The sequence below is a fragment of the Lithobates pipiens genome, unplaced genomic scaffold (genome assembly GCF_037356315.1).
Source record: "Lithobates pipiens isolate NorthernLeopardFrog02 unplaced genomic scaffold, aLitPip1_a1.2 Scaffold_22, whole genome shotgun sequence".
Classification (NCBI taxonomy): Eukaryota; Metazoa; Chordata; class Amphibia; order Anura; family Ranidae; genus Lithobates; species Lithobates pipiens.
Genome location: NW_027507784.1, coordinates 111,670,005 through 111,682,223, shown reverse-complemented (window position 1 = coordinate 111,682,223; position 12,219 = coordinate 111,670,005). Strand labels below are relative to the sequence as shown.

The window sequence follows — 12,219 nt, the reverse complement described above, 5'->3', positions numbered from 1 at the left end:
TGGCAAGTGTATGTGACTGCCATAAATATACTGTAAATACAGAAAATATGCAAGGTTTACAGGGTGCCATTCAGAAATGGATTCACAATACTTTCCCTTTGGAGCTCTGGCACAGTTTGTTTCATCTTCTTTTACTGTGACATACAGCGCTTATTAAGCGACACAACTTCATTTTTACTTGTCTATCTTGCGGAACTAACACTATGGAGGTCTGAATGCAAAAAACAGCAAACTCCTGTTACAAAACAGCTGCTAAGATATGCATAATACATTAGAACGTTTTCAAGTAAATGAGAGCGGAGTTCCAACCACAAATGTATTTATTTTAACATATTTCTGTTACTATCATATGAAATTGTTTTTGCATTGGCTTGTGTTGTAAATAACGCCGCTTTAGTTACTGTTTAATTTAAAAACTCACCTTATATTCCTTATGATTGGCATTCCCATCTTGCTTTTGGCCAGGCGAAGCCCACAAGCATAAACTTCCGGATTTTGATGCTGCTGAATAACCAGCATACACCACCCGTACTCACACATGAGCAGTAAGCTCATTTAGCAGCGTAGGAAACTCCTCAAGTTGGCATCACAGCGGGCGGCGGTGGAAGTGCCCGCCCCATTGTGATGGCAACCATGATAAGCCTACCAAATACCGGGATTCTAGCCCTCTGCGCTGCCCAGTGACTCCTGGGAAATGAGGAGCACTAGCAAACACAGGTGCCGGGGCAAGTGATGTCAGGCGTCGTGGAGAGGAAGGGGCAGATTACAAGAGACCCCATAGCAACAGCCCTAAGCAAATATGTAAAAAAAAAAAAAAAAAAAAAAAGTGTTTTTTTTCTAATGCGTTTCCAGTTAATTAATGTAAAGATCATTTTGTGGGTGGAACTCCCTTTTAAAGAAGAATTACTTTTTTTTTTTGTTTACATCATACAGTTCCTGATATGACAAAGTACATGCATACCATCTTCCTGAGTGCCCTGTAACGCTAGCTGCAATGTCACTTTGATTGCTTTGCCCAATCAAAAGGCCAGCACTGGAGCAAGGATGATGTTAAAATCTATTGCTGGAATGTTCAGGTACCCCTGAGTGGTTGCCTGCAGTTCATACCAGTCTGCAGCTTTTACAATCCTAAAAGTAAGTCTCTTTAAATTGAAGCCTAAAGAGATCACCGTTTCCCCTCAGAGCATGGGGTCCCACTATGCACTATATATTTGGAAAATCCAAAAGTCTTCATACAGTTACACTCTTTCAGCACATGCTGACAAACGAAATTCAAAACAAAAACAGATATTTTGTTGCTGGAGTGGTAAAGGGTTCAATGCCCTGCTGTGTGTATACAGTTTTTGGGAAATCTGAAGGTGAGATCCCCATATTATTTTGACTGGCGGAGCTCATGGGTGTAGCGTTGGTTCCCATTACCAGATTCCAAGATGGTTTGCACTGCTACTACATGCATGGGAGTAAATAGATCTTTAAGGCCCCTTTCACAAGGGAGGACCGATCGGGTCTCACCTCTCAGTTTTTAGGCTGATCCAATCAGACCATCCATTGCCTTCTATGGAGTGGCAGATGTAAACGAAATGTATCCGTTGACACCCAATCCGCTACAAACAGAAGGATGGGGGATCCATTCCCCATGCGTCTGATGGATCGGATGACAGTCGGATGTAAAGGGACAGGGGTCCGTTTACTTTCGACTGCCCTTTGTGGAAAGAGGGCTGCGTCTACTTAAAGTGGTTGTAAACACTTACAAACCACTTTGACCTACAGGTAAGCCTAGATTAAGGCTTACCTGTAGGTCCAAGAAATATCTCCTAAACCTACACGGTTTAGGAGATATTTGCTAAAAGACAGTGACAGCTGTCTACGGCGCATGTGGCGTGCAGTCGCACTATATGCAGTTAGTGGCAGCTCCCGTGCGCATGCGCGGGAGTGACGTCATCGCTGCTCCGGCGCTATGAGTGGTCAGAGCAGCGATACCATGAAGAAGATAGACGCTCCGGACTACAGGGGACAGCAGTGACATCGCTGGCTCCTGTGTCAGGCAAGTGACACATAATGGGTTACTATGCGATGCACAGTAGCCCATTATGCTTTACCTTTGCAGGGAGACAAAGAGGTAAAGACATGAGGTCTACCCCATGTGAAAAAGCCCTTACTCTATTCATACTGTACATACAGCTAAAGGAAACATTTGCAGATGTCGACTCACTCTGTGTGACAGGGCTCTAATTTCTGTTGAAATTTTATTAGACTTTTTACCTGTAGTATCGATATACTATGCTATACTCAAGTCAGGCATAAAAGACCCATATGCAGCCCTGTGTTCATTAATACATCATTAAATTTATGTTTTAAATGCAAAAAGTCTGAAGCATGAACCTGAATTGGTATCAACCTCTTGCAGTCCCTGTTTAGCAAAGCTCAGATTGGGAGAGGGAGAAACAGCACAATGAGCCAATCAACTGTGCTGCAGTGCTCATGCGCTAACAAGTGGCACACTGTTAATAAGGGAGGGCAGAGTGACAGGGAGATGTACTCTTTAGTTTGCTTCTTTTCACTGTCCAGTCGCAGGTTGTTGTAGGGCCAAGACCTGTATGTGTTACCTAACAGCAGAGGAAAAATAGGTAATCTGTCCTGGGAGATAGAACTGTGCTGTACAGCAGGGCTGTGTTAACCTCGGGACTGGGTGAACAAAAATACAAACCCTTCCACAGGCAAAACAGCTCCCATACATGGATTATATTTGTTTATTTAACCTGGAGTTCAGAATTAAACTGAAATAGCATGGATCCCACAAAACGGATTATATTGCTACGCTGAGGTCTCAAGCAAGAGTCTACTTCCCCATTGATAACCACTTTACTTAAAATAAGCGATAACTAAAAAGTTTTGCACAAGGCACTTTATGGCAGTCACATGGAAATAGAAAAAAAATAATATTTTCCTATAAACTTTTCAAAGTATGTACAGTAATTTTAAGTGATTCCATTGCTTACAAAAACGTGTATTAGTGGAAGCAAATTGATAAAATATCTTTAGCAGACATATTTTCATTTCATTTTACACAAAAATTTGAAACACCTGTATTATGGATTTGCAAGTAAAATAAGCGAAAATTTGTCATTTTGATGCAAAATAACAATGTATAAAAATGTGTAAACCCTTTGCAGAGAAAGCAATGCACTGGATCGCTCAGTTTCCCACTGGCCATGCCTTCTCAGTCCAGAAAAATAAGAATGTTAAAAGGGACTGTTCATGTCATTGCGCTGCAGCAACACAAGTTCTCTCTGAATGGCACCCTAATGCACCTGCACTGCAGTTTGCCATAATGCATGCGGATACCAAAAAATGCTACAAGGTACAACCTTTGGTCTGTTGTGGTGCACTAGGCAGCCTATTCAAATGAATGGCTGCCAATTAAATGGAACAGGTTGCTTTATTGCAATGTGCATTACATTTACCTCAACAGACTGGTATAAAAAGGTCCTACAGGTCCAGCAAATCTTAGCCATTAAAGTTTGACAAATGATTATTCAAAATGACAATAGTCAACAATATGAAGGTAATGTTAGAAGAGAAGTATGGGTTTTATTTTTATTTAATAATCATACTTATCTAGGTAGATTGGTTCAATGCTGTATCTGTCCCCCGGCGCCTGACTGAGAACCGAGTGATCTAACACCGCCGATCGCTCGTTTCTTACAGCTCCCCAAGCAGACAGCAGCTCTCTGCTCCAATCTGTGAATCTCCCACACTCACTGGAGCACTGGGCTGTGGGGGGGTGGGGGGGAGCGGCCGACTCAGGCTCACAGCAGCTCAACGAGAGGCTGAGCTGAGTGCAGGTCCAGGCATGTGGGCGGTTCCCTATTTCCTTGTCACGATCTTGCTCGAGCCTGGACCGGCTCTGTGATGTCAGCAGACAGTGGACTTCAGCGCGCTGTCTGCTGAAAACAGTTTACAGGAGTGCAAAACCAACTGCATTCCTGGCTGTACTTCTCCTTTAAACTATCATGCCTAAGCCCACGTACACACGGTCAGATATTTTGCCAACCAAATCCGAAACTGTTGCATACACACGGTCGGGCCAAGTTGTCTGATTTAGCGGTTGCCAAGAACGCGGTGACGTAATTTCGTTACGATGGGACTACATTCAGGCTAGTAGCCAATAGCTTTGATGTAGGAATTTGATCTGAGCATGCGTGGCACTTGGTCCGATCAAAATTCGCTACACATGATCAGATTACGTCCGACCGGCCCAGTTGGTCGGGAAATATTTCCAACATGTTGGAAAATTGGGTCTGACGGAGATTCGGACGGAATCAGTCCGATGCATACCACACACAGTCGGATTATCTGACGACACGGTCCGATAAGACACATTCCGACGGATTCTCCGACCGTGTGTACGCGGCATAAGCCTGGTAAATTCAAGTACAGGAGGCGCGTCATTTGTTAGAACTGAACCCTGTAGTTCCTCCCTGTGGCTTTCAGCTGCTGGAGAAGGGGGACTACAGGGGATCAGTTCCAGTAAATGCCACCCTGGCCGCCCCTCCTGTCCAGGTTTCCCTTTCTCTCTGCTTGTCAGCTGCCCAGGCCCCCCTGTTGAACTGATGGGGTCCGGGCCCGTTAGTGGTGGTATCGCCTTATTGGCAGCCCTGAGTAGTCACATGCACTATTCCAAAAAAAAACTGCATGTGAGCATCTAGGACCAAGTAGGAATCTACGATTCATAATTAGGCTTACACACGTACCAAAAAAGAAAGAGAGGGAGTGCACTTTGTTCAAAGCCAGGGATACTAGGATTTTAAATAGTTTGCTTGAGCCAATCTGGCCCAACCATCTCCTTTGCTAATCGATATGGGGCCGGATATGGGGCCTTCCCATCCCATTACCTGTACAAAATCAAATCAGGCTGCTCAGCCTTTAACAGGAAGACTTGTATTTTTATGAATGAATACAAGGCTTCCTCTGATTTGCTAAGAAGGAGATTGTGACATTCCTCTGCCTTTCCACTTCAGCCAGTCAGAGAAAGCCATGTATTCATTCATAAAGATGCAAGGCTCCCTATGAATGGCTGAGCAGCACTCAGACAAATTCAATTTTGTTCCAGGAACAGGACAGTACCGCTGTCAACACAGAGCGCTGTATACTGTATGTAGCTGATGCTAAATACAGTTTCAAAAGGAAATAGTTTTTCTAGGCCAAGGTTGCCCAAACAAACTATTTAAAGTCAAAGTATTCCTGGAGTTGGGTTTTAAAGTGATTGTAAAGTGTCATTTTTTTTTCTATACAAACAAACATGTCAATACTTACCTGCCCTGTGCAGTGGATTTGCACAGAGCAGCCCAGATCCTCCTCTTCTTGGCCCCTCTTCTGTGCTCCTGGCTGGTCCCTCCTGTCCAGTGCCCCCACAGCAAGTAGCTTGCTATGGGGGCACTCGAGCTGAATCAAAGCTCCCTGTGTCCATTCCGACAAGGAACCCCAGCCAGGCCCTGCCCCCTCTCTCCTGATTGGGTGCCTGACTGATTGACAGCAGTGTGAGCCAATGGTGTCACTGCTGTGTCTTTGCCAATCAAGAGAGAGAGAGTGTCTTGGAGGGCCGAGACACTCATGGACATCACTGGACAGAGATGGGGCTCAGGTAGGTTATTAGGGTGGCTGCTGCACACAGAAGGCTTTTTTTCTTAATGTATAGATGGCATTAGGATAAAAAACCTTCTGCCTTTACAACTCCTTTAAGTTACAACCTTGACCAATTGTGTCAATTGGGGGGGCGGGTTTGAAATACTCATACAAATCCTAGTTTTAAGTTTTTTTTTCCTTTTTCTATAATACTTTAAAAAAATGTCGAGCTTGTAATAAAACATCTTTGCCATTCAGTAGCTTCCCTCCAACCACTTTGCATATTATTTTATATATAGTGTGATTCGGTACTTGCCAAATATTTTGCAGAGATGTTCCTCCACTGAGTCTGGCTGCAATCATTTTAACTGTGGGCAGCTGAAGCGGCTGCCTGCTCATTTAAACAGGCACACCTCCAGCACTGCAGCTCTCATTGGCCTTCTTATGACTCATCTCCCTCCCTTTCTGGCAAACTCTCACAAGAGTGAGAGAGAGCTGTGCATGATGTCATAAGCCTAGGCTTTTTTCCCACAGACAAGAAACAGGAAGTGGTCTGTGTAATGTATTTATCGGCAGAAAAAAGCGTTTTACAATCCAAAGTTAAAACAGCAAGGGCAGAAGATTTAGTAGATGGAAAGATAAAAAAATGACTGAAGTTCCAATTTAAGTACAAGGAAATTATTACAGAACAAAATTAAAGTGTACGGCTTCTTATTCAGTAAGATGAAAGAACAGGGTAAAAGGTCTGAATACCCTTACAAGGCACTGTAAGAATAAACAGATGCATAGATCTGGCTAGATGAAAACGTTATACACAAATCTGAAAGGTGAACGTACAGGAAACCACAAGTAGCAATGCAGGGTAATTATGACAAAACAGTTAGATGTGACAGGATTTGGAGTGTGTGGACTCTGTTGGCTTGTTTTCTGATCATTTGGTCTAAATGAACGATCCAGTGCATTTATACAATTAAAATTATAAAACACACAATAGAAAGATAAAGCTAAAAACATTTTATGTTTTCTACCTACAGCCCCCTCCAGACACTTGCATCTAACAGTGAAAACAGTGCAGATCTGCAATCTTCATTTTAACCTGGAAGTTTGATTTGGTTTCCCAGTTCAGAAAAATCTAACATACTACACAAATAACTTAAAGAAGAATTATTCAAAACATTGAAAAGTGAAGTGAGAAAAAAAAGCATTGAGTTTGCTTTAACTTCCACAAGCCATTTCTATTATGTGTTCTCCAATGCTATTCTTGACACGCTGTCCAGTCCTTGGAGTGTAGCTGGGGGAAAGGTTTAGAACTTCCATTGGGTACACAAACTGCAATTCATATCTTTAGGTTTCAATTTTCACCACTTCTCTAAAGTGCTTTTATGACTGCGGGGGGCATGTTGAATATTTCCTCTTATTCCCAGTTCTGGTGACATTATTTCTGGGACAGGAAGCAAGGGCGACTGCTGCAATGGACAGCATAAAACTCCAGCAGAGGTTCTAACCCTTCCCAAATATACTTGTAACTAGGGATGAGCTTCGAGTTCGAGTCGAACTCATGTTCTACTCGAACATTGCCTGTTCGCCTGTTCAGCGAACAGTGAACAATTTGGGCTGTTCGCAGCAAATTCGAAAAGCCGGAACACCCTATACAAGTCTAAAGTTTGTTTATTTATTTTATTTTTAATAAAAGGAATTTTTCAAAAGTGTGTTTGTCTTATTTAACCATTTTGACACTTTCTTTGTGAAATGGTAGGGGTACTTTTGTACCCCCTTACCATTTCAAACAGGGGGGGGGGGCCGGGATCTGGGGGTCCCCTTGTTAAAGGGGGCTTCCAGATTCTGATAAGCCCCCCGCCCGCAGACCCTCACAACCAACGGCCAGGGTTGTGAGGATGAGGCCCTTGTCCTCATCAACATGGGGACAAGGTGCTTTGAGGGGTCACAGACCCCCAAAGCATCCTCCCAATGTTGAGGGTATGTGGCCTGGTACGGTTTCCTGCGGCCTGCCAGGTTGCATGCTCGGATAAAGGGTCTGATATGGATTTTTAGGGGGGCCCCCACGTAAAAAAAAATTTAAATTTGATGCGGGGTTCCCCTTAATATCCATATCAGACCTGAAGGGTCTGGTTATGGATATTTAGGGGGACCCCCACGTCAATTTTTTTTTTAAATTTGACACGGGGTTCCCCTTAATATCCATGTCAGACCTGAAGGGCCTGGTAATTGAATTTAGGGGAACCCCCACGCTTTTTTTTTTTTTTTTATCAATGAATGAATGAATTGTCGGCTAATGCAGAGAACACTCATTGAGTGTTCTCTGTATTACGGGACCCGACAATAGCCGCAAGTGATTTTAAAAGACTTTTTTTCCTGCACAAATTACACTTTGTGCAGGGACAATTCTAAGCACCAGAAACATGCGCCCCTTCACAGGCATACTATAGATACCCCCCAGCTACGAAATTTAAAGGAATATTACACTTTTATTGTTTCACTTTAATCATTATTAAAATCACTGCTCCTGAAAAAACGTCCGTTTTTAAAACTTTTTTTTGCATTGATCCATGTCCCCTGGGGCAGGACCCGGGTCCCCAAACACTTTTTAGGACAGTAACCTGCATATTACCCTTTAAAATTAGCACTTTAGATTGTGAACGTTCGAGTCCCATAGACATTAATAGGGTTCTAAAGTTCACACGAAGTTTAGGTCTGTTCGCAGGTTCTGGTGCGAACCGAACAGGGGGGTGTTCGGCTCATCCCTACTTGTAACTAGAAATAAAGGTTTTGGGTTTATGCATGTTGTAATAAAATGAATTGACAGACATTTAAAATGTCAGGAGGGAATAATAACAGAAGAAATGGCAAGGTGGCATAGTTTTGGGTGATACTTTTCCAATGTACAGGCTGTCCAGCCATCCCATAGGACAGCTATTATTTGACCATCTCTGGTGCATAAATGTCAATTCCTGTGTGCATTCCCTTTTTGTGCATCTTTTTTCCTGGCCAGGGGAAGGGGGTATATTGGTCCCTTACTTTTTTTTATCCTTTCAGTTTCAGTACTTGCTACATTGGGTTCACTGTGCACTCTGAACCCATATAGGAGTCAGGGGAAAGGAACAGTGAGGCCATGGAGGATAGCGGCTGAAGCCTCAGCAACTTGAGTTCAGTGCTGGCAGAGGTAAGTGCTTTAGATAGAGTTGGCCAATATAAGTATAATATAGCTGCATTTTTTCACTGTATCTATTTCTGCTAAATACTGAAAATTCAGTGCTGGGTGGAATTCTTTAAAAGGACAAGTTCACTTTAAAAAATATATAAATAAATGCACATTTTTTGCAAGTAAAAAAATATGCATTTACTATTTCTTTTGCAGGAGTCTAGAAAGCGGGCGGCACAGTGGTGTAGTGGCTAGCACTCTCACCTAGCAGTAAGAAGGGTCACTGGTTCGAATCCCAACCACGACACTACCTGCCTGGAGTTTGCATGTTCTCCCTGTGCCTGCGTGGGTTTCCTCCGGGTACTCCGGTTTCCTCCCACAAACCAAAGACATGCCAGGTTAACTGGCGTCTGTCCAAAATTGGCCCTAGTATATGAATGGGGACCTTGAATTGTGGGTAGGGACCAATGTGAGTGTGTAAAGTACAGGGATAGGGGACTCCTACAGACTGTCAGTGCAAGCTTTCTGCCCATACATTGTGCGGGCAGGCACTTTCACAAAGACAGGAAGGCTCAGCAGCACCCTGGAAATTCATTGAGAACCACAAGCCCACAGCCATAAAGGCTGTTTGTACTTGTAGTTCATGGATTCACAGGGATCTGTGATCAATGATGCAGCCATGTGGATGGAGCCCGGTACGGCCACACTCTTTTCAAATAGTGACAGCAGGCACGTGGAGAAGATCCCTGGCCCACTGTCACAGGGAGTGCGGGGAACAGCTGCAAGATTGGGAACATGTTACATGTTCTATTCAAAAACGGATGGAACGTGTATCATGTTCCAGAAAGTGAACTTATACTTAAAAGAGAACCTGCCCCTTTATACTTTTAACAGTAATGTGCCCAGTGTAAAGCCGGGTACACATGGGTCGAATGTTGGGAGACAGCGGCCAACATTTGGGCCATGTGTATGTAGGTCTGCCCGATAGAAGCCAGCAGTTTGGTTGGCTTGTGTCAGACGAGCATGCTGGAAAACAAGAATCCAACCGACTCCCGATCAGTGCTCTCAGCCAATCGCTGATCGGAGTGTTCTGGCGGGGAGCAACGACCCTCCTGTCAGAACACAACAGCTCAGTGGGGGAAATTACTGAACTAACCTTGCATGGTACAGCGTTTTTTCTGACAGTTTTTCTTTGTTCAACTTCTAGTGTGTAGCTAATAGTGTGTAGCAGGCTTAAGAGCAACCACTCCAAGGTACCAATTACCTTTATTTCCAACTGTGCTTCTCTTCTGGATGAACTCTTACTAGGGGCTTGCAATCTAGGCTAAACCCTGAGTTTCTCGAATACAATTTTTCTTTCCGTTTCCAACAGATGTCGGAGATGTGAATTTGCGGTCGGATCTGTTTCACATTTTATGGATGTGTCCAAAAATGCTACCTTTTTGGGAGGAGGTTAACTCACTCCTTTCTAAAACAGTTAACAGACCTGTCCACCTAGGCCCGCTGATGCATCTTTCGGGCCTTCCTCTGTGGAAGCTAGAGAAAAACCTTAAAAAATTGATGACACATTTTCAGTGGCTAGATGTTTAAATACTACTCGATGGAAAACAGATATTTCCCCCAATGTTTTCTGCCTTTCTACAATGGGTTAGAGAAGTAAGATCCATGGAATACATTAAGGCTAGATTGCACAACACCCTAGCTAAATTTACTGCTGTTTGGGATGACTACTTATCCCTTAATGTGCCTTAATCATCTTGGGCTACGGCACACAGTGGTTTCTTTTTCCTCTCTCCTTGGGGTTTGGTACCCATCTCTTTTGTCTATCCTCTTTGCTCTTGAAATTGTTTGTCTTTCTTATGTACCATGTTACTGCACCAGGGTTGGGACAAGGAGTGGGCAGGAGGGCCAGCTGCCCTGGGCGCAGCAGTTTACTGTATGAATGGGGCACCAGTGAGCTCATTCTGAATCATAAAGGCATTTTGACAAGTGGATGACTGCTGGGTGTAGCATCCCCTAAGCTTGCACATAATGAAGGAGGGGGGCGCAGTTTGGCTTCTTTGCCCTGGGCGCTGGATTACCTTATCCCAACACTGTACTGCACTGTATTGATATCATGCATTGCAGGGTTTTTTTGTAGCCCTAGTATTGCATGTTCTTGTATGGGCTAGATCGCTTTGGGATCCATACTGTGGCTTCAGAGTGGGTCATCCCAGTTGCTGTTTTCATTACATGAGAAGCAGTGTACTCACTGCTCTAGGTTTTGTCATCTGTACAATTTTATGTTGCAGCAATTTCTGGTACTCATGGTATACCTTTCTGGATTTTTCTTTGTTCATTCTTTTATTCTTCTTTGTAAAATTTTAAAATGTTTCCTTAAATAAACAGTTATATAAAAAAAACATCTGGGCTACACCCCAACCCTGCAGCAAAGCATAACACTATAATCAATATCCAGTAAGAGAACTCTCCCAAGGTCATGTGACAGTAGGTGGGTGGAGCTTAGCTTCTGAGTGGGGCATTAAGCCCAGATATTGGAGACATCAAGACCCTAGTAAGGGACGGTATTCCGGGATCAAGGGGTGGAACAGAGGTATTTAAAGATAATAGAGGCAGCTGACAGGTTCGCTTTAAACTGCTAACCTTTTGCAAATGTATTTAGAAAAAAAAAAATGCATATTCTGTGTTTGGTGTGTAGTGCAGCTGACTGATTGAGAATACACATTCAGACTGCAAAGGTTAGTAGGAAAATACTTTTTCAAATAAACTGTACAAAGATAAAACTCACTCCAAAGTTTACTCAGACATTGTTATATAAAGTGCAGAGAAATCCATCTAAAAAGGTCCAACGAAAGTTTCTATATCACAAGAGTCTGATGCGGGCAGCCTTTGCATAGCAAGATGTTTACAAAGTCTACGATTACCTAAAATGTCATCTTGGGCTCAGGAAGAGAACGATGCAGAGGAATCCTCTGTTTCAGAAGGCTGCTTTGATCTAATCCTGTTATCTGCCAGACTACTTGCAGGAGGCAAATCCCCATTGATTCCAACTCTGGAGTACTGAACGAACCCTAGGAAACAGGTACATTTGAATCATCAAAACGATCAACAGTTAATGCATGCCAACTTGGGGCTCAGAAGTGCCTACATAAATTTTTTTTTACAGGTGTCCTCAGACTGATTATTATTATACAGGATTTATATAGCACCAACAGATTGCCTAGCGCTTTACAACATGAGGGCAGACAGCACAGTTACAATACAATACCATACAGGAGGAAGCAGAGGGCCCTGCTCATTAGAGCTTCCAATCTAGAGGGTCAAGTGATACAAAGGGTAATAACTTTGGGGGATAAGCTGATCGAGAAAAAAGGATTTTTTGTACTCACCGTAAAATTCTCTGTAATTCACCTACTGACACAGCTCCTCTCTTT

General features: G+C 43.3%; 1 protein-coding gene across 1 annotated transcript in view; it reads right to left on the bottom strand.

The window, feature by feature from the left end:
• Window positions 1-11,563: 11,563 nt before the first annotated feature.
• PLEKHA3 (pleckstrin homology domain containing A3) overlaps window positions 11,564-12,219 on the bottom strand; it is a 63,882-nt gene continuing 63,226 nt past the window's right edge. The window contains exon 8 of the mRNA XM_077448104.1: window positions 11,564-11,856. Within this exon, the coding sequence (XP_077304230.1) occupies window positions 11,729-11,856 (128 nt within the window). The 3' untranslated portion in view covers window positions 11,564-11,728. The remainder of the gene's footprint in view (window positions 11,857-12,219) is intronic.